Source organism: Phycodurus eques, chromosome 8 (genome assembly GCF_024500275.1).
Source record: "Phycodurus eques isolate BA_2022a chromosome 8, UOR_Pequ_1.1, whole genome shotgun sequence".
Classification (NCBI taxonomy): domain Eukaryota; kingdom Metazoa; phylum Chordata; class Actinopteri; order Syngnathiformes; family Syngnathidae; genus Phycodurus; species Phycodurus eques.
The window spans coordinates 2,638,918-2,658,274 of NC_084532.1; the positions used below are offsets into that span (position 1 = coordinate 2,638,918).

Sequence of the window (19,357 nt, forward strand, 5' to 3'; positions counted from 1 at the left end):
TCCCATGTAAAGCACAGCCTTATCATGGATGTCTTGTTGTTGTACCCCAACGCCTTGAAACACAATAAACACCACACATTTGACTAAAACAAAAAACAGTGAAAATACAGTTATTGAAAAATTGAGAAGCAAACCTACTGTGTCTGAAATTTAGCTGACCTGAATAAGAGTTATCAAATCAAAATGTTCCCACATCGGGGACGTCGTCGTCTTCTTCACTGGCTCCAGCCTCTTCCTTCCTATCCCTCTAAATTCGACTAACTAGTAGTAACTCGTCCTCTCTCTCGTTCTAAACTCACCAAACGATGTCCAAACTAACACTATCCAACCTCTCAACATACCGCAACTCTCCGAATAAACGCACATTTTCATGGAGCTGCTTGACCGGGTGCACATTGCTGTGGAAAAGTATCACACATCGCGCCCAATTCTGAACCACTTCCTGAAGCGGTCACGTGGTACAGCCATGCAGCGACGCTTCTGACGCCACTATTTCCGGCCCCTCTCCCAAATGAAGCGAGCCACGTGGACACGCCCCCTTCATTACTCGACACACGCCTCCAAGACTCTGCACAACGAGTCCAGCGACAATTAACTGTCATTTCAGTCTGCCGTGTGACATCGTCCTTAGGGGTCACTTTTAAACTTTGTCCTGCAACATTAGCTAACAGGTACGTAGCCCCCCCCCCCCCCCGGTTTTAGATTATCCAAATTTAAATAAAAATTAGTGCCAAGTCTGATTAATAATAATAATAATAATGTGACATCGCTGTGACTTTTGTCATACGGTTTAAATGTCTAGCGATTCAAAAGTTTGGAGGTCAAATTCAGTTAATTTGCATATGTTATAGTGCATTTTAGCTTTATTCCGAAATTGCATCCGAAGCCAATTGTCCCTAACCTTTTTTGTGTATATAAGAATGTATGCATATACAGAGAGCCACTATTCCAGATCGTGTGCCGTTTTTATCGAGTTCAAAATATGTGTCGTTTACTACACAGTTATCATTGATCATTTTAGGGCGATTTTTAATGCCGCGTGTGCTTGCAGCCTCAGCAAACAGAGCGGGCATGTCTGGACAAAGCCTGGTTGGTGATGAAGCCATCTTTTTAAATATATATATATTTTTAAAAACGCTGTAGTGGTACGTTGGTTTCGAACCGGCATCTTCCTTGTTTAGTAAATTACAATGTTTTAATTTATTCTGTATTTAGTGAAAATAAATACTGGCACAACCTTTCAAAAAAGCCTTTAATGAAGTGCATTCCATTTGTATATATATCATTGTTGTTTCATATTTGTCATTATCATTCACTGTCAAAGTTACTGAATAAATGTTTAACTGTTCCAGGCATGGGTTCCCTATCCCACAATTATCTCCTACCGCTCTGCCTCCTCGCAAGCTGGTTTCCACCAGTCACTGGGCTCTTTGAATGGATGAGGCAGACTGAGCATCCTCCGGGAAAAACGGTGCAACCTCCTCCACCTGCAGATTTAGCTCCAGTAATTTTAGTCAAGGATGCGCAGTTTGAACTATCCACTGCTGATGAGAAGTTCCTGGCAGAGGCCAAGCAGATGGCGCTGAGTGCTTTAGATGGCTGCCACCACAGGGTAAATGGAGCTCTAAACATTGAACTTGGAGTATACGCTATTATCTGGAACAAGTTTTGGGATATTTGTCCATTACAGTATATTATATTACAGGCAGGCATGTGCACAGATAAGAGTCCCAGTGCTTTAGCACCAGCCTCTTTTGATCTAGATAAGAAAAGTGCCCTTTGGCTGGATGGAGCTCATTATTTTCTTAATTCATCAATATTTTATAAAATGTGAATGTGAGTGCGAATGTTGTTTGTTTGTATGTGCCCTGCGATTGGCTGGCAACCAGTTCAGGGTGTACCCCGCCTCCTGCCCGATGATAGCTGGGATAGGCTCCAGCACGCCCGCGACCCTAGTGAGGCGAAGCGGCTCAGAAAATGAATGGATTTAAAAACAAATAATAATAATAAATTTGCCATCAATTTTTCCCCAAAGTGTTTTGATATCAAATGGGTATTTCAGTCCTTGTGATAATGGTGCCCCTCACTCAGCCGCAGTGCACACAACCCGATGCCACTTGATCAGGGGTGTGTAGACCTTTTATAGCTACTGAAGCTTCCCTTAACCTCCTTTGTTAAGTAAGTTTATGTCGCTTGTTCACATACGTAAGTTAAATATATCTACTACTGTTTTTCTTAAGGTGGCACGGTGGATGACTTGTTAAGCACACTTGCCTCACAGTTCCGAGGAGCCGGATTTAAATCCTGCTTCGCCTGTGTGGCGTTTGCATTTTCTCCCCGTTCCTTTGTGGGTTTTCTCCAGGTACTCCAGTTTCCTCCCACATCCCAAAAACATGCTTGGTGGGTTAATTGAAAACTCTAAATTGCCCGTAGGTGTGAATGTGAGTCCGAATGGTTGTTTGTTTATATGTGCCCTGCGATTGGCTGGCAACCATTTCAGGGTGTACCCCACCTCTCGCCCAGAGTCAACTGAGATGGGCGCCAGCACGCCAGCTACCCAAGTGAGGATAAGCGGTACGGAAAATGGAAGAATGGATGTTTTTCTTAATAGTGTGAATAATTTTGGTCATGGGTGTGCTTGTTTTTTGGGGGGGGCTTGAGCACCTGCCACCAAAATATCTGTGTACATGCCTGCTTACAGGAAATATTGAAGTTTCGTTTTGTGTGGCTATTGGTGGTATTTTCCACTCTGCTTGAAAGACTTTCCATGAAGAAATATAGTTGTACATTCATCAAGAATCACATTTGTGCTCTTTGATACTATTTGAAAATGAGAGGACCCCAAACTAATTTCCTAACCGGGACAATAAAAAATCACTGTTGCTGTTCACCCCAAAGGTATTTGAAGGGGTTAAGGACAGGAAAGTCCTCACCAAACTTACCCAACTATGTCTTGACGAACCTTCGTTGTGGTCGGGGGCATGCTGGACCTACCACAAACTGTTCCCATAAAATTGCAATCATTGTCAAAAATGTATTTTATAAGGTAACAGATTCGAGGTGGATATTGGGTGTATCGCAATGCTTTTGTGCCTTCAGTGTATGTTGAAATTTGTGAAAAATCTTTTTTTTTTTTCTTCCCCCCCAAGTTTGTTCCCTTGATGTTCTTAGTGTCGTATTATACAAATGGTAGTGTATGTTCACAGGCATGTTTGTATTTTAACATGGGTACAACACTATGCTCTGTAGGTGGTTGCTCAGTTAAAGATGAGCTGTGATGGTCTCTCAGAAGAGGAGCTGGCGAAGCTTGGTGTTTTATTGTTCAACTGCCAGGCACAGATTGAGGGTCGTAGAATTTACCCATGTACAGAAGAGATGGTAAATCTTGGAATTTGACACTATTATAAATGAATAAATCATGTATATACAGTATTATGTTTGTGGCCCTCATGGGGTTATCTCATTTGATTTTTCAGAGTATAAAAGAATGTACAGCAAACATGGACTCTGACACATGGAATGCCTATCACATTGTAAGCAACAGGGCTCGCTCTGTGTGCTATGCAACCCGCCAGCAGCTCTTTCGGCGCAGGGCAGAGCACACGGTGAACACACTTATCTCGACAGCGGCTAGCCAACTATCTGCCATGGAAGACCTGAAGGTAGGACAGTCCCCCACGCCCCCTTCTCAAGGTACCCAGTATATACTGTAATTGGATTTCACTGGCGAAAACCACTAATACTTTGTTTGCATTGGACATGGGTAGTGATGCACCAACATTTTGGCTGCTGAAATGTTTCTGCCGAAAATAGCCCAAAAGTGCATTTTCGGTTTCAGACCGAAACACGTTTTTCACTGAAATAAAACTACCGAAGTAACCCATGTTTCATACATAACATGTCACATGTTAACACTGACAGCTGGCGTGCGAGTGCATACATATCAGAGTAAATAATCACTTAACAAGTAAATGCCCTGTAGAGCTTTCATGATTATCCAGTTGAACTGAGTGGGAGGTCACTTTATTACACACAACCTACACTCACGATTTGAGGATACAGTGCCATAAATCAACCATAAATGTTGAAAATAAGCATGAATGTTAAATAACATGCATTCAACAAACTACTAGTAACATAAACATATTAATAACCAAGATGAACATCTTGATTATTGTAATATTTAGTGGGGGAAGTTAGACAGGCACTAAGAGGATGAAAAATGGAAAGGCAGCTGGTCCTGATGACATACCTGTAGAGCAAGGGTGTCAAACAAATTTTTGTCTCGGGCCGCATTGTAGTTATGATTTCCCTCAGAGGGCGGTTAAAACAGTGACACCATATAAATGATTAATCATCAAATCATATTACCATTACACAACAAATTTAGGGATAACTAGTTTTTAAATCAGAAGACAAGAATAATGGTTTGTTCAAGTATTGTTTGTTACTGTTGAAGAAGGGTTTGGTAACAGAACAATGCAATATCTCAAATTATTGTTTATTATTATGACAATTTGGAATTTGAGTACAGATTTTAGCAAAAATCACAAAAGTCGACGAGCATGATGACTTTAAATATTTGGGGTCAACAGTCCAGAGGAATGGTGAGTGTGGTAAAGTGAAGAAACGGGGCCAAGCAGGTTGGAATGGGTGGAGGAAGGTGTCAGGTGTGTTATGTGACCGAAGAGTCTCTGCTAGCATGAAGGGCAAAGTTTATTACGACAGTGGTGAGGCCTGCCATGATGTACGGATTAGAGACCGTGGCACTGACGAAACAATAGGAAGCAGAGCTGGAGGTGGCAGAAATGAAGATGTTGAGTGGCCATGTTGGGTAGGATTAGAAATGAGCTCATCAGACGGACAGCCAAGATTAGATGTTTTGGAGACAGAGAGAGCAGACTTAAAGACTTAAATGGTTTGCACACATCCAGAGGAGAGGAAGTGAGTATATTGGTAAAAGGATGATGAGGATGGAGCTGCCAGGCGAGAGCTCGAGGAAGACCAAAGAGAAGGTTGATAGATGTAGTAAGGGAAGACACGAGGGCAGTTGGTGTTAGAGAGGAGGATGCAGGAGATAGGTGTCGCCACAGCGTGTCATCCTTTTCCATGTAAGCCTAACGGGACAAGCCGAAAGGAAAAGAAGAAGGCAGAGGTGTTCTTGAAGAAGCAGAAGTTGTAACCAGTGTTGGGCAGTAGCCACGTGACTAGTTTAATTATATTTTACAGTTGCGTGGTTGTAACATTGCCGATTTCAGCAGTAGTGTCCACAGAAGCGACAGTTCTAAACCTTACATGCATTTCCTCTGTTTGATGTCAAATACTGTACCTGCAGTGCTGTGGTATTGGCTCCCTTCTCAAATTCGTATATGTACACCGGCTCTCGCCAAACATCAGATGGTACAGGCTCCATGTTACACATGACCCTTGTGAGGGTAAGCGGTTCTGAAAATTGACATAAGAAGTCTTTGTGTGGCGATGCAGAGCATTATGCATAAAAGCAACAGTGAGTCACCTTCACAGTTACTGTAAAGGGGGTCTTCCCTGGGCACAAACTTGCAAGAAAAATAAGACTCCACAGGATTGCAAGTGATTAATGTATGGTGCTGTGAAAAAGCATTGGCCCCCCTTCTCAAATTCTTATATTTTTGCATCGTTTTCCCACTTTAAGATCATCAAACAAATGTAAATAAACAAATATAACCCAAGTGAACTTAAAATGCTGTTTTTAAATGATTTCATTTATTAAGGAAAACACCTATTCCGTAACCTGGCCCAGTGTGAAAAACATACCCCTTCATTAAATCATAAAGTGCTGTAATTGTAATCACAGTTTTTGAATTTTCACTGATCACACCTGAGCCTGATTACCTCCAGATCTGTTCAATCAAGAAATCACTTAAACAGAATCTGTCCCAACAAAACAAAGTCTGACAAAAGAACTAAAAAAGCTGCAACAAAATGACACGGTCGAAAGAAATTCCAGACCAGTCAAAAAAAAATTCAGTCTGGAAAGTGAACCATAAGGAGAGCCGTTTTCCTCACATGGAGAACGCATGGAACAGTGGTGAACCTTCCTAGGAGTAGCCTAGTCAAAGTCCAGGGTTGAATCCGATTTGAAATGCAGTGGGGTGGCCTAAAAAAAAGGCTGTTCATGCTCGGAAACCCTCAATTTTCGCTGAGCTCAAACAATTCTGCAAGGAAGAGGGGGGCCAAAATATCTCCACAGAGAAAAGACTCATTGCCAGTTCTAGAAAATGCTTGATTTCAGTTGTTCCTGCTTAGAATGGCCCAACCAGTTATTAGGTTTAAGGGGTAATACATTTTTCACATAGGACCAGGTAATTGAATATTTTTATTCCTTAATAAATTAATTTACCATTTAAAAACAGAATTTCAAGTTCACTTGGGTTATATTTGTTTGACATTTACATTTGTTTGATGGGCTTAAGGTGGGGAAATTATGCAAAAATATAATAATTTGACGGGGGGCAATACTTTTTCAAAGCACTGCATCTGGCCCTAGATGCCCAGCATAGAAACAGATGCCCGCAAATTGTCTGATAAAGCAGGGGGGAAGGTTGGAAAGCTTGCAACGGGTGGCAGAGGTGTGTAAAGTCTTCTTTATACTCACACGTGTGGCGACCGCGCTGATGTCGTGGTGCCTATCCTGCGTGCAGTTTGCCTTTATACTCTAGCGCAACCCACGCGCGCAGTTTTGAAAATGTGGTGCAGTTCTCCTCCAGGTCGGGGGTGTCTCTACGGCTGGTATTGGCTAGGACGCCACAGGATGGCGTTTCCTCTGCAATTTTTGGCCATTTCCGGTAGCAGTTTTTCCTTTCCTTTCCGTAACAAGGAACAAAGCAACAACAATGGCGACCGTGGAACAGTGTCTGCTAGAACAAATGGACCGAGATGACCAGATGATACGTTTAATTATGGTGCAAAATTGATCAAGAAGGCAGCGGCGTATGTGGAAGCGGGAGGAACGCTGAGCACGTCATCACAGCATGTGACTAAAACGGACCAATCACGAGAGATGATCTCCGTGGCATTCGACACGCAGCAACAATTTTTGCCGTGTGCGTGGGCCAATGCGTCGGTCACGTGATTGCAATGCGGGCAAGCGCGGGAGTATAGAGGGGGCTTAAATCTTATGAATACCATAACCATATCTTCAAGGTCCCACTAACCTTCCTTACTCGTAGAGTCCTTAAGGCCTTTTCATATTGCACTTGGCAAAGGTATAATAATTGCGGTATCCCACTGTCCCGAACTTTGGGCCAAAAGAAAAATTATATACCTGAGACGTCTCTGCGGGAGCTTTGAAACTCTTTCAAAGCGCCCTAATCAGCCTTAAATACACATCGAAGTACTCTTCCTGGAAGTAGAAAGTTCAAACTCGTGCATAACCTGAGTTGCTACTGTGAAATTAGTATGGGATATTCCCAGTCCCTTTTTTTTTTTTTTTTTTTCTTTTCTGCTGCGTCACCTCCTCCTCAAAATACATTAGGGCTTTCTTTTCCAACAATGACAAATACATATTGCTGAGTTGCGGTACCCTCAGCAGAGAGAGCCCCCCGACTTCCTTCTAGTCATGTAAGTAAAATCTATGGCTATGACATCTATTTAAAAGCCTCTATAGGCAAGAACCTTGAACCCCAATACCACATGAAAAAAAATACTTGTCTCTCCAACTACCACCATAATGACTGTTAAAATACAGTAGTGTAAAATGAGGCACATGTTTTATTCCTGTAAAGTATATTTAAATATTGTAAATCACATATTATGCACAGTTGCAACATTAACACTGTGCTAAACTGTACTTGGTAATTCAATTGAGATGTATTGCACATAAAAGTTAAATAGAAATTGTACCTAAATGTTTGAAAACAAACATTTCTAAATTGTTAAATGCCAAATGCCTTAAGTATTGGACCAATACTTAAGCACTGTGTTAATGTTCAAACTGCATCATGAAGCTTTGAGGCTTTCCTTCAATTTGTGCCGGAACAAATTCGGAGCTTTCGTGCTTCAGTGAGAACAGTAGTGACATCTGATGGGTGAATGGAGTCACAGCAACCTACGTCACTAAACTGTGTGAAACGAGACTCTCTCGTTATCTTTCAGCAATTAAAGATAAAATACAATGTTCGTCGATGTACGTACGTAAGCCCGTTTGTGTTTATTTAAATAGACGAAGTTGGCATTAAAAAGCTGGCTTCCACAAAGTAAATATGTTGGTCATGCATGCAACTTTATTATAAAGGGATGACTTGTGAACAGAAACAAAAGGGCACAGAGATGTCTTTTTTTTTTTTTTTTTTTATTATTATTAAAAAACAAAAAAACAATTTATCCAGAATTGGTTTCAGGTGGCTCCTGTTGATGCTCACCATGTATCCGTCTTTGGAAAATATCCGTTCGCATGGAACTGACGATGCTGGTTGACATAAGTATTTTAGAGCCACTTTCCACGATTCCCTTTCAGACGTACATGTTCAAAACAAAACCATTAAGTCATCTGAGACCACGCGTGTCTCGTTTACCCAAGCGCCAATCCTCATTTAGTGCTTTGTGACAGGATGGCCAATTGGAGCTTAGAGCGATGACTGCAGCATCGCTAGACAAGCTCCTGCAGGGCCACACTGCTCTCCATACTCAGCAGGTCAAGCTGCACGAAGGCCAGGGTCAAATGGAAAGTTCCCTGAGAGACAACCTTGAGCGTCTGGGTCAGGAGAAAGCCCTCATTGCCTCTGGACAAGAACTCGTAGCCCAGCTCATCCAGGGAATTACAGATAGAATGGGTGAGAGCTTTTATTCATCTATTGCTCCATTTCATATACACTAGCTCCATTGAGGCCAGAGGGGACTGGACAAGGGTCAGTGTTGGCATATTTTCTTTTCTTTTTTAATGGCTACACAAGTATTATTCAAACATTCTGTACAGATAAAAATGTAAGATTCATTGACTTATTGTGAAGAGTTCTGTTTAAAATAGAAGTGGGGTTAAAAGCGTGAGCAAAGATAAATTCTTTATTGATTATTATACATGCAAATGCATTGTGAACACTGCACATTCCATTCAAAATCAAAACATCAAGAAAACCATATTCCTTATTAAGCCTGTTTCACACTGGAGCTATTTGCTGAGCACAGTCATTAGTTTTTTTTGCTCAGCAGAAGACTCACTGTGCATGTGTAATTTTTGGCACGTTTTCCACCTTGAGGCAAATATCAAACACACATTTTTGTACATTACTAGGCAAAAAAATAAAGCGTGTGTCCTCCTTGAGCCATGTGCGGATGGCAAAAATTCAGTTGTCCTAGCAAAACACATCCTCTGGTTACACGATATTGTGATTGCGGTGCCCGGCGAAGTTGTCAGTAGCTACATATTGGAGAATAAACTGGTTTACGTGACCATACGCTGCTTCGGCCAATTTCATGAATTAAACTGAAAACTGAAATGTTACACATTTTATTGATGAGGTATTGCTGTCACCACTTGAAATTCCGACCTCAAGATGTTATGTCATATACAGTAAGTAGGGACAATCTGCTGCATATCAGAGGATAAATTGTTCGATATGAGGCCAGATTATACTTTGACATCTTCCGATTTCAAAAACAGGGATACGTGCCAGCAGCCATTCCCAAGCGGCATCAATAAAATACAGAATAAACACCATTTCAGTTTCTTCAGTTTAATTCATGAAATCGGACGAGGTAATGTCTTGCCAAATATCCGAACAAATTATCCTTCAATATCTAGCCGCTAACAACTGCGAGGGCGAGGGGGGGTGCCATCATGAAATCATCTGACCGGAGGATACGTTTTGATTGGCCACCTGAATTTCTGCTTTCAGCATGTAGCTCATAGAGCGCATGGACATGGTGAATTTTCTGCGTTGTGAGGTGAAAAATATCAAACGCATTAGATGTTATTCTCGTGAGGCAGACACCTCACAGCAAATTCTGCGTGCGCAGTCAGCTATCTGCTAAACAAAAGGTCTCTAATGACTTTTTGCTCAGCACATAACTCCAGTGTGCGGCAGGCTTTAGGGAAAGGGAAGGTAATAGGAAAAAGTGTTTGCGTTCAAATCTTACGAGCTGGTTGAAAACTACATACTCCATGTTTAAGCACACTACTATTCTGAACTATCATTCTTCACCCCCCCCCCCCCCCCCCCCCAAAATGTATGTTTTTGTAACGTTTCCCTTTCTGTTTAAGCAATTGTTAGTGAGAATGTTCAGATCCAAGGCTCAGAAGTGCAGGACAGCCAGAGAGCAATTGTTGAAGACCTTGCCGCTGTCGGATATCAAGCACAGGAAATCCAGCAAAAAATTGGTATAAAAGTAGAATTCAACAAGATTACACCACAGTTGAAAATATCAGTGTTACATGATTTGTTTTTACAAACCTGTGACTTCAGATGACAGCATGTCAGAGTTTCTTCAGTACCAGGACCAGACATTGCACTACTACACAGATCTCATGAGCAAACTGGAGCACATGAATAGCAGTCTGGGATTTATGCTGCACTACCTCGATGAAATGCAAGGCCGACTAGATGAAAGGCTTCACGTAATTCAGGGTTACCTTGGTTGGGCAGGTGAAATGCATTCTGTTATTCGGTTACACTTTGCCTCTTCCAAGACACCCCCCTGCTTTTTCCTGACATGTTTCATTTTCTTGTGATTCCAGGTTTAAGCATCACTGCTATGTGGACATGTATTGCGCATACCAGCTATTTTGTACTGTTTGCTGTCCTTCAGTCATTCCTGCGTTGTCCAGTATTCTCTCGTGCAATGCTGCTGCTTACCGTGCCACTGAATGCAGTGGCAGAGGTGAACCAACAGCCGGCGCTGGATCTCGCAAGTCTTAGCCTGCTGCTAGTCATGCTCTCTCTAGGTACAATCTCAAAGCCGTGTACAAATACAATATAAAGTGTGATTTTTCAGTTGTCACACCCCCCCCCCCCCCCCCCCCAAATGAAATCCCCAGGTCATTGCTTTGCGAGTCAGTTGTGGGTTCAACTTCAGAGAAGTGAAAAGCCGACTGCTGCGTTGCCATATGTCTCTTTTGAATTAGTGGAGCCACAGAAGTCATGTAACCCATATCCACAATCCTCAACACCTCAGAAGTGAGTCTGAAAGCTTCTTTATTCCAGTTTTTGATAAAGTCACGTAATAGAATTATGATCTTTTGCAGAAAAAAATACTGTATTTTTTGTATCCATGGAATCTTGTTTTTGTCCTCAGGGAAGAGCAGAACAACCTGCAGAATCGAGATGACGTTATATCAAGTTTGAATCTTTTACAAATTATATCACAAACCCCAATTCCAATGAATTTGGGGCATTGTATGAAAAAACAAAATATATAATAATTTGCAAATCCGGTTCAACCTATATTCAATTGAATACACAGCAAGCAGGATCTTAAATGTTCAACCTGTTTTTTTGTTTGCAAATAAAATGCTGTGAAAAAGTATTGCCCCCCCCCCCACTTACGTTCTAATATTTTTGCATAATTTTGACACTTTAAAGTTTAAGATGATCAAACAAATGTAAATCATCAAATATAACCCAAGTGAACTGAAAATGCTGTTTTTAAAAGATTTCATTTATTAAGAAAAAAAAAACTATTCAAAGTTACCTGGCCTTGTGTGAAAAAGTAATGGCTGCCCTAAATCTAATAACTGGTTGGGACCATCCTCTGAAATCAAGCGTTTTCTATGACTGGCACTGAGTCTTTCACATCTCTGTGGAGATATTTTGGCCCACTCTTCCTTGCAGAATTGTTTGAATTCAGTAAAAATGGAGGGTTTTCGAGCATGAACGACCTTTTTAAGGTCATGCCACTGCATTTCGATCAGTCAAGTCTGGACTTTGACTAGGCCACTCCAAAATCATTTATTTATTTTTTCATTAAAGCCATTCAGAAGTTGACTTGCTTATTTGTTTTTGGATCATTATCCTGATGCAGAACCAAAGTGCGCTGCAGCTTGAACTGATGGCTGAACATTCTCCTTCAGGATTTTTTGATAAAGAGCAAAGTGCATGGTTCCATCAATCACAGCAAGTTGTCCAGGTCCTGAAGGAAAAAGCAGCCCACCACCCTGTTTGACTGTTGGTACGATGTTCTTTTTCTGAAATGCTGTGCTACATTTACTCCAGATGTAACAAGACATGCACCTTCTAAAGTCAACTTTCATCTCAGCAGTCCATATAATATTCTCACTAAAGACTTTGGAATCTTTTTTTTTTGGGCAAAAGTAAGACGAGCCTTTGTTGTTTTTGGTCAACAGTGGTTTTCGCTTTGAAACTTTGCCATGGATGCCATTTTTGTCCAGTCTCTTCCCTATAGTTGAGTCATGAACCTTAACTGGGGCAAATGAGAACTCCAGTTCTTTAGATGTTGTCCTGAGTTCCTTTGTGGCCTCCTGGATGAGTTATTGCTGTTCTTTTGGGGTAATCTTTGTAGGCCAGCTACTCTTAGGAAGGTTCACCACTGTTCCATGCTTTCTCCATGTGAGGATAATGGCTCTCCCTATGGTTCGCTGGAATCCTAAAGCTTTAGAAATAGCTTTTGTTACCCTGTCCAGACTGATAGATGTCAATTACTTTATTTCTCAACTGTTCTGGAATTTCTTTGGATCGTGTCATTTTGTTGCAGCTTTTTTATATCTTTTGTCTTGACTTGATATTGTTGGGACAGGTTCTGTTTCAGTGATTTCTTGATTGAACAGGTCTGGAGGCAATCAGGCTTGGGTGTGATCAGTGAAAATTAACCAAAAATTGTAATTAGCTACAATTAATTCATGATTTAACAAGGTGGTAATTTTTCACACAGGGCCCAGGTAACTCTGAATACCGTATTTTCACGATCATAAGGTCCACTTAAAAGTATAAAATTTTCTCCAAAATGGCCTTATAATGCGGCGCGCCTTATGTGTGCACCGAGTTCCAACATCTATAAATGTTGTGTGATGAGCGCTCAGCTTGACTTTTATTTTTTTGGTGACTTTTTCTTGACCGCTTGACGGACTGGGACCATTTCCTGCCGACACGCTGCTTATACAGAGGAAAAGCGGATGTGGCTGAGGACAGCATGCGGACGTAAAGGGTGCGTGAAGGAGGAAGCTAAAGCCACGCCCCCAGTAAGTATATAGCGCCGAGGTGTGCATTGTGCAAAACATTGGCTTGACAAAGGACCCCCCCCCCCCCCCCGAAAATGGCACCTACGAAGAGACACGCTTACGAAGCACAGTTTAAACTGCAAGCTGTCAGTTACGCGGAGGCACATGGGAATCGAGCAGCCACGAGAGAATTCAAAGAACAGCCGGGAGAAGCTTCTCTACAGCCACCATTTGAGTGAGGGCAATAAAGCTTGCAGAAGAAATGAGAATTGAACATTTTCAAGGAGGTCCGTCTTGGTGCTTTTGTTTTATGAAACGGCGCCATTTATCCATCCGGCAAAGACAACGTCCGGCGGATTACAAGGAAAGGCTGGCATGGAAGCGACGGATGACAGATGGCGAACACAGCTTTACTAAGACTGGGAGGCAACGCCGAGCGAGTTACGCCACCATATGTGAATGGATTGTGGATGCTTGGGCTAACGTGTCTGCTTTGCACTGTTGTTCGAGCTTTCTGGCGTGTTTGATTGAGAACTTGCCCAGCTGTTCATTTCGGATGAGGACTTTGATGGATTTGTGGATGAGGATTGATCAAAAAATAGCATGAGTACATTGTTAAATACTTCAATAAAGTACAACCGAACTCAGTTTTGCTCCCGCTGCCTTTTTAAAAACATTGTTTTAGCGTGCATGCATGCTAGCCATATCTTTTAAGCTAATGCATGTTTTACCATGCCTGCGCCTTATGTATGTGTTAAATACAGAAATAGACCCCGTAACTGAGACTGCACCTTTTAATACGGTGCAACCTATGGTCGTGAAAATACGGTAGTTTTTTTTCTTTAACAAATGAAATCATTTAAAAACAGAATGTTAAGTTCACTTGGGTTATATTTATCTATTTACATTTTGTTTCATGTTAAACATTAAAGTGGGGAAACTATGCAGAAATAAGAATTTGGGAAGGGGGCCAATACTTATTGACGGCACTGTATTCACTCATTAAATTTGATGCTTGCCACATGTTCCCAAAAAGCTGGGCCAGGGTCATGTTTATGAGTGTGTTGCATCACCTTTCCTTTGAATAACACTCAATAAGCATTAGGGAACGGAGGACGCTAATTGAAGCTTTGTAGGTGGAATTCTTTCCCATTCTTGCTTGATGTACAACTTCAGTTGCTTAACAGTTAGGGGTCTCTGTTGTATTTTGCGCTTCATGACACATGTTCAATGGGAGACACTCTATTAATACAAAGCGATTAATGGTGCCTTCACAGATGTGCAAGTTACCCATGCCACGGGTACTTACATACCCCATACTGTCACAGATGCTGGCTTTTGAACTTTGAGCTGACAACAATCTGGATGGTCCTTTTCCTCTTTTGCCCGGAGGACACGATGTCCATGATTTCCCAAAAACAATTTGAAATGTGGACTCATAAGACCACAGCACGCTTTTCTAGTTTGTCCATCTCCGAAGAGCCTGGGCCCAGAGAAGCTGCTGGCATTTCTGAGTGTTGTTGATATATGGCTTTTGGTTTGCATGGGAAAGTGATTTATTTTTTTAGCTCATTTGTAGATGTAGCGATGAACTGTGTTAACTGACAATAGTTTTCTGAAGTGTTCCTAAGCCCGCATGGCAATATCCTTTACACAATGATTCCAGGTTTTAATGCAGTGCTACCTGAGGGATCGAAGAGCCTTCAATGTTGGTTTTTAGTCTTGCTGCTTACGTGCAGCGATTTCTCCAGATTTCCAGAATTTGTTTGATATTATGGACTGTAGATGATGCAATCTCTAAATTTCTTCCACTTGTATGTTGAGAAATGTCACTCTTAAACTGTTGGACTATTTGTTCACTCATTTCACAATGTGGTGACCTCACCCCATCCTTGCTTGTGAACAATTGAGCCTTGCAGGGTTTGCTCCTTTTATACAAATTCATGACTCCTGTTTCCAGTTAACTTACCTGTGGAATGTTATGAACAATTTATTATTTTTTTAATTCCTCGTCTTTTGTCGCCCCTGTCCCAACTTTTTTGGAACATGTTGCAGGCATCAAATTCAAAATGAGAATATTTGCAAAAAACATTCCTCAGTGTGAACATTAAATATCTTGTCTTTGTAGTCTGTATTCAATTGGATATATTCAATGATTTGCAAATCATTGTACAGGAAGCCCTCGATTTACGAACAAGTTCCGTTCCTACGCTGGCGACGTAAAACGATTTTCCGCGTAAGTTCACGTTAACGTTTCACCGTTAAAGTCGAAATTTACAGCGAAATACCTCTGTTACGGGTATTGTCCCACGTGATTGTGACAGCAAGTTCAGTGTGTGTGCATCGTGTGTGAGTGAGACAGGACTGCAAAGGAGGAAAGAATGCGCGCCAGTGCGAGTGAATACAGTAGCAAGTGTAGTGACGGCGACCGGAGAAGAGAATAAAGCCATTAAAGCAGCAAATCGGTGCTTTGTGCCTTCATTGTTGCCGCCACCCAGCTCAGCTGTGCAACGAGAGAAGGGAGTTAACCCCTGCGTCTCCCAACCACGGTCAGGTGACCGTAGTAGGAAAGGTTAACACTTTGTATAAAGAAGCTCATGACCATAGGTGAGGGTAGGAACGAAGATCGAATGGAAAATTGAGAGCTTCGCCTTTCGGATTAGCTCCTTCTTCACCACAACGGATCGATACAAAATCCGCATCACTGCAGACGCTGCACCGATCCGCTTGTCGATCTCCCGTTCCATTCTTCCCTAACTCGTGAACAAGACACCAAGATACTTGAACTCCTCTTCTTGGGGCAGGATCTCATCCCCGACCTGGAGAGGGCATGCCACCCTTTTCCGACTGAGGACCATGGTCTCAGATTTGGAGGTGCTGATTCTCATCCCAGCCGCTTCACACTCGGCTGTGAACTGCTCCAGTGAGAGTTGGAGCTCACGCCTTGATGAAGCCAACAGAACCACATCATCAGCAAAAAGCAGAGATGCAATACTGAGGCCACCAAACCGGACCCCTCTACGCCTCGGCTGCGCCTAGAAATTCTGTCCATAAAAGTTATGAACAGAATCGGCGACAAAGGGCAGCCTTGGCGGAGTCCAACCCTCACCGGGAACGAGTCCGACTTACTGCCGGATATGCGGACCAAACTCTGACTCTGGTCGTACAGGGCAGTATCAGGGGGTTCTGTACCCCATACTCCCGAAGCACCCTCCACAGGACTCCCCGAGGGACACGGTCGAACGTCTTCTCCAAGTCCACAAAACACATGTAGACTGGTTGGGCGAACTCCCATGCACCCTCGAGGACCCTGCCGACGGCCAGGGTCCTCCACTGTTCCACGGCCAGGACGAAAACCACACTGCCCCTCCTGAATCTGAGATTTGACTTTCCGGCGGACCCTCCTCTCCAGCACCCCTGAATAGACCTTACCAGAGAGGCTGAGCAGTGTGATCCCCCTGTAGTTGGAACACACCCTCTGGTCCCCCTTCTTAAAAAGGGGGACCACCACCCAGTCTGCCAATCCAGAGGCACTGTCCCCGATGTCCACGCGATGTTGCAGTGGCGTGTCAACCAGGACAGCCCCACAACATCCAGAGCCTTTAGGAACTCCGGGCGAATCTCATCCACCCCCGGGGCCCTGCCACCGAGGAGCTTTTTAACTACCTCGGTGACCTCAAACCCAGAGATAGGAGAGCCCGCCTCAGAGAACCCAGACTCTGCTTCCTCATGGGAAGGCGTGTCGGTGGCATTGAGGAGGTCTTCGAAGTATTCTCCCCACCGACTCACAACGTCCCGAGTCGAGGTCAGCAGCGCCCCATCCCCACTATACACAGTGTTGGTGGTGCACTGCTTTCCTCTCCTGAGATGTCGGATGGTGGACCAGAATTTCCTTGAAGCCGTCCGGAAGTCTTTCTCCATGGCCTCACCGAACTCCTCCAATGCCCGAGTTTTTGCTTCAGCGACCACCAGAGCTGCATTCCGCTTGGCCAGCCTTTACCCATCAGCTGCCTCAGGAGTCCCACAGGCCAAAAAGGCCCGATAGGACTCCATCTTCAGCTTGACGGCATCCCTCACCGTTGGTGTCCACCAACGGGTTCGGGGATTGCCGCCACGACAGGCACCGACCACCTTACGGCCACAGCTCCGGTCGGCCGCCTCAGCAATGGAGGCGCGGAACATGGTCCACTCGGACTCGATGTCCCCCGCCTCCCCTGGAACATGAGCAAAGTTCTGTCCGAGGTGGGAGTTGAAACTCCTTCTGACGGGATTCTGCCAGACGTTCCCAGCAGACCCTCACAATACGTTTGGGCCTACCACGTCGGACCGGCATCTTCCCCCACCATCGGAGCCAACTCACCACCAGGTGGTGATCAGTTGACAGCTCCGCCCCTCTCTTCACCCGAGTGTCCAAGACATGCGGCCGCGAGTCTGATGACACGACCACAAAGTCGATCATCGAACTGCGACCTAGGGTGTCTTGGTTCCAAGTGCAAGTTTGGACACCCTTATGCTTGAACATGGTGTTCGTTATGGACAATCCGTGACGAGCACAGAAGTCCAATAACAGAACACCGCTCGGGTTCTGATCGGGGGGGCCGTTCCTCCCAATCACGCCCCTCCAGGTCTCACTGTCATTGCCCACGTGAGCATTGAAGTCCCCCAACAGAACAATGGAGTCCCCAGTGGGAGCGCTCTCCAGCACCCCCTCCAAGGACTCCAAAAAGGGTGGGTACTCTGAACTGGTGTTTGGTGCATAGGCACAAACAACAGTCAGGACCCGTCGCCCCACCCGAAGGCGGAGGGAGGCTACCCTCTCGTCCACCGGGGTGAACCCCAACGTACAGGCGCCGAGCCGGGGAGCAATAAGTATACCCACACCTGCACTAAAATACATTAAAATAAAAAAATAAGATGCTGTACTTACCATTACTGCTGAGAGTGTGAAAAAAGGAGGGCGAAAAAGGTAAAGATACTCCCGCCGCACAAACACAGACAAGCAGTATCCACTAGCTAAGCAGAAACACTGTGGTGCTGGGACAAAATGGTGGACGAGGCACGGGCGTTGTAAAGTCGAAACGTCGTAGGTCGAGTGCGTCGTAACTCGAGGACTTCCTGTATTGTTTTACAAAACATCCCAACTTCATTGGAATTTGTTTGTAAATTCAAAATAGTCAAGTAAGGTTATCACAATGTCAAGTCATGTTTTTGTTTGTTCTTAATGTACAGGTGACCTTGGAATGTCTGTAGTGTCTCCTCTCAGGAAGCCTGCACCAAGTGGTACACCTAATCACTGCACTCCTCGACTTCCTCCCCAGCCTGTTCTTTCAGCAGTGAGCACATTGAGGGAATGTTTAAATCACAGCATTGTAATACATTATAAAATTTTTTTTTTTTTTTTTTTAAGGCTTTGGTAGATATTCCTTCAAGAAATCTTAGGGGTGTTTTTGACACTTTGAATGACTCTCATGATTTAGTGAATGACTGGAGAAGTGCAAGTCCGACTCCATCAATTAGCAACAGGTCAGTGGTTTCGTATTCTGCACACAGATGACCTAAAATTATTTCATGAATTTATTTTTAAAAGACAATTCATGGTCTTTTCAGCTCTTTGTCAGGACGTCAACTCTGCAACGCAGTTACCAAAACCGGTAAGACATGTAAGAAGAGAGCGCGGTTTGGTCAAGAATACTGCGGAATCCATGAAGGCAACCGCACCCCCTACTTTCACACTTGAAATGCACTGCCTTGCAAGACATGTTAACTTTTTAAATTCGGATTTTGTTTTTACTTATTGCATTTTTAATTACATTTCCCCATGGAGCCTTGAAATAAAGAAAACCAAGACTTTCATTGTGTTTGAGTCAGATGTCACACTTTCCAAGTATAAAACATTTATGCACATAACCAATTAATAGAATTTAGTTAACCAGGTCCTTTTATTATGTAAATGTGGTAGTGAACTCCTAAGAATAGGTGATCTGATCTTCACAGCATGATGTTGCACACTTGGGAATGAAATTCATGGTCTTTGTCAAATTCTTCTGGGCACATTATCTGCAGCTGGGCAAGCACCATCACCTCTGGTCTCCATCCCACCAAAGTAATGGATTGTAGACCTGGATGTTTTTGTCCACACTTGATGACTGTTTTCACTTGCGAGCTGTGTCATAGTTTGCAACAAACCATTCACAGGTTTCCTTGAGAGCT

At 43.3% G+C, this 19,357-nt stretch overlaps 2 protein-coding genes across 5 annotated transcripts in view; one reads left to right on the forward strand and one right to left on the reverse strand.

Moving 5' to 3' along the window:
* Positions 1 to 603: 603 nt before the first annotated feature.
* bmb (brambleberry) lies at positions 604 to 18,983 on the forward strand. Its single transcript, XM_061683019.1, has 13 exons — positions 604 to 671; positions 1,353 to 1,612; positions 3,250 to 3,378; positions 3,477 to 3,662; positions 8,588 to 8,810; positions 10,238 to 10,354; positions 10,440 to 10,619; positions 10,712 to 10,918; positions 11,012 to 11,150; positions 11,269 to 11,312; positions 18,377 to 18,480; positions 18,555 to 18,670; positions 18,755 to 18,983. Exons 2-13 carry the CDS (start codon positions 1,355 to 1,357, stop codon positions 18,882 to 18,884), a joined length of 1,833 nt encoding a protein of 610 aa, XP_061539003.1. The 5' UTR covers positions 604 to 671; positions 1,353 to 1,354; the 3' UTR covers positions 18,885 to 18,983.
* LOC133405931 (GDP-L-fucose synthase-like) overlaps positions 17,989 to 19,357 on the reverse strand; it is a 29,653-nt gene continuing 28,284 nt past the window's right edge. For all 4 annotated transcript variants that reach the window (XM_061683022.1, XM_061683023.1, XM_061683020.1 and 1 more), the window contains exon 10: positions 17,989 to 19,355. In XM_061683022.1, the coding sequence (XP_061539006.1) occupies positions 19,300 to 19,355 (56 nt within the window). In that variant the 3' untranslated portion in view covers positions 17,989 to 19,299. The remainder of the gene's footprint in view (positions 19,356 to 19,357) is intronic.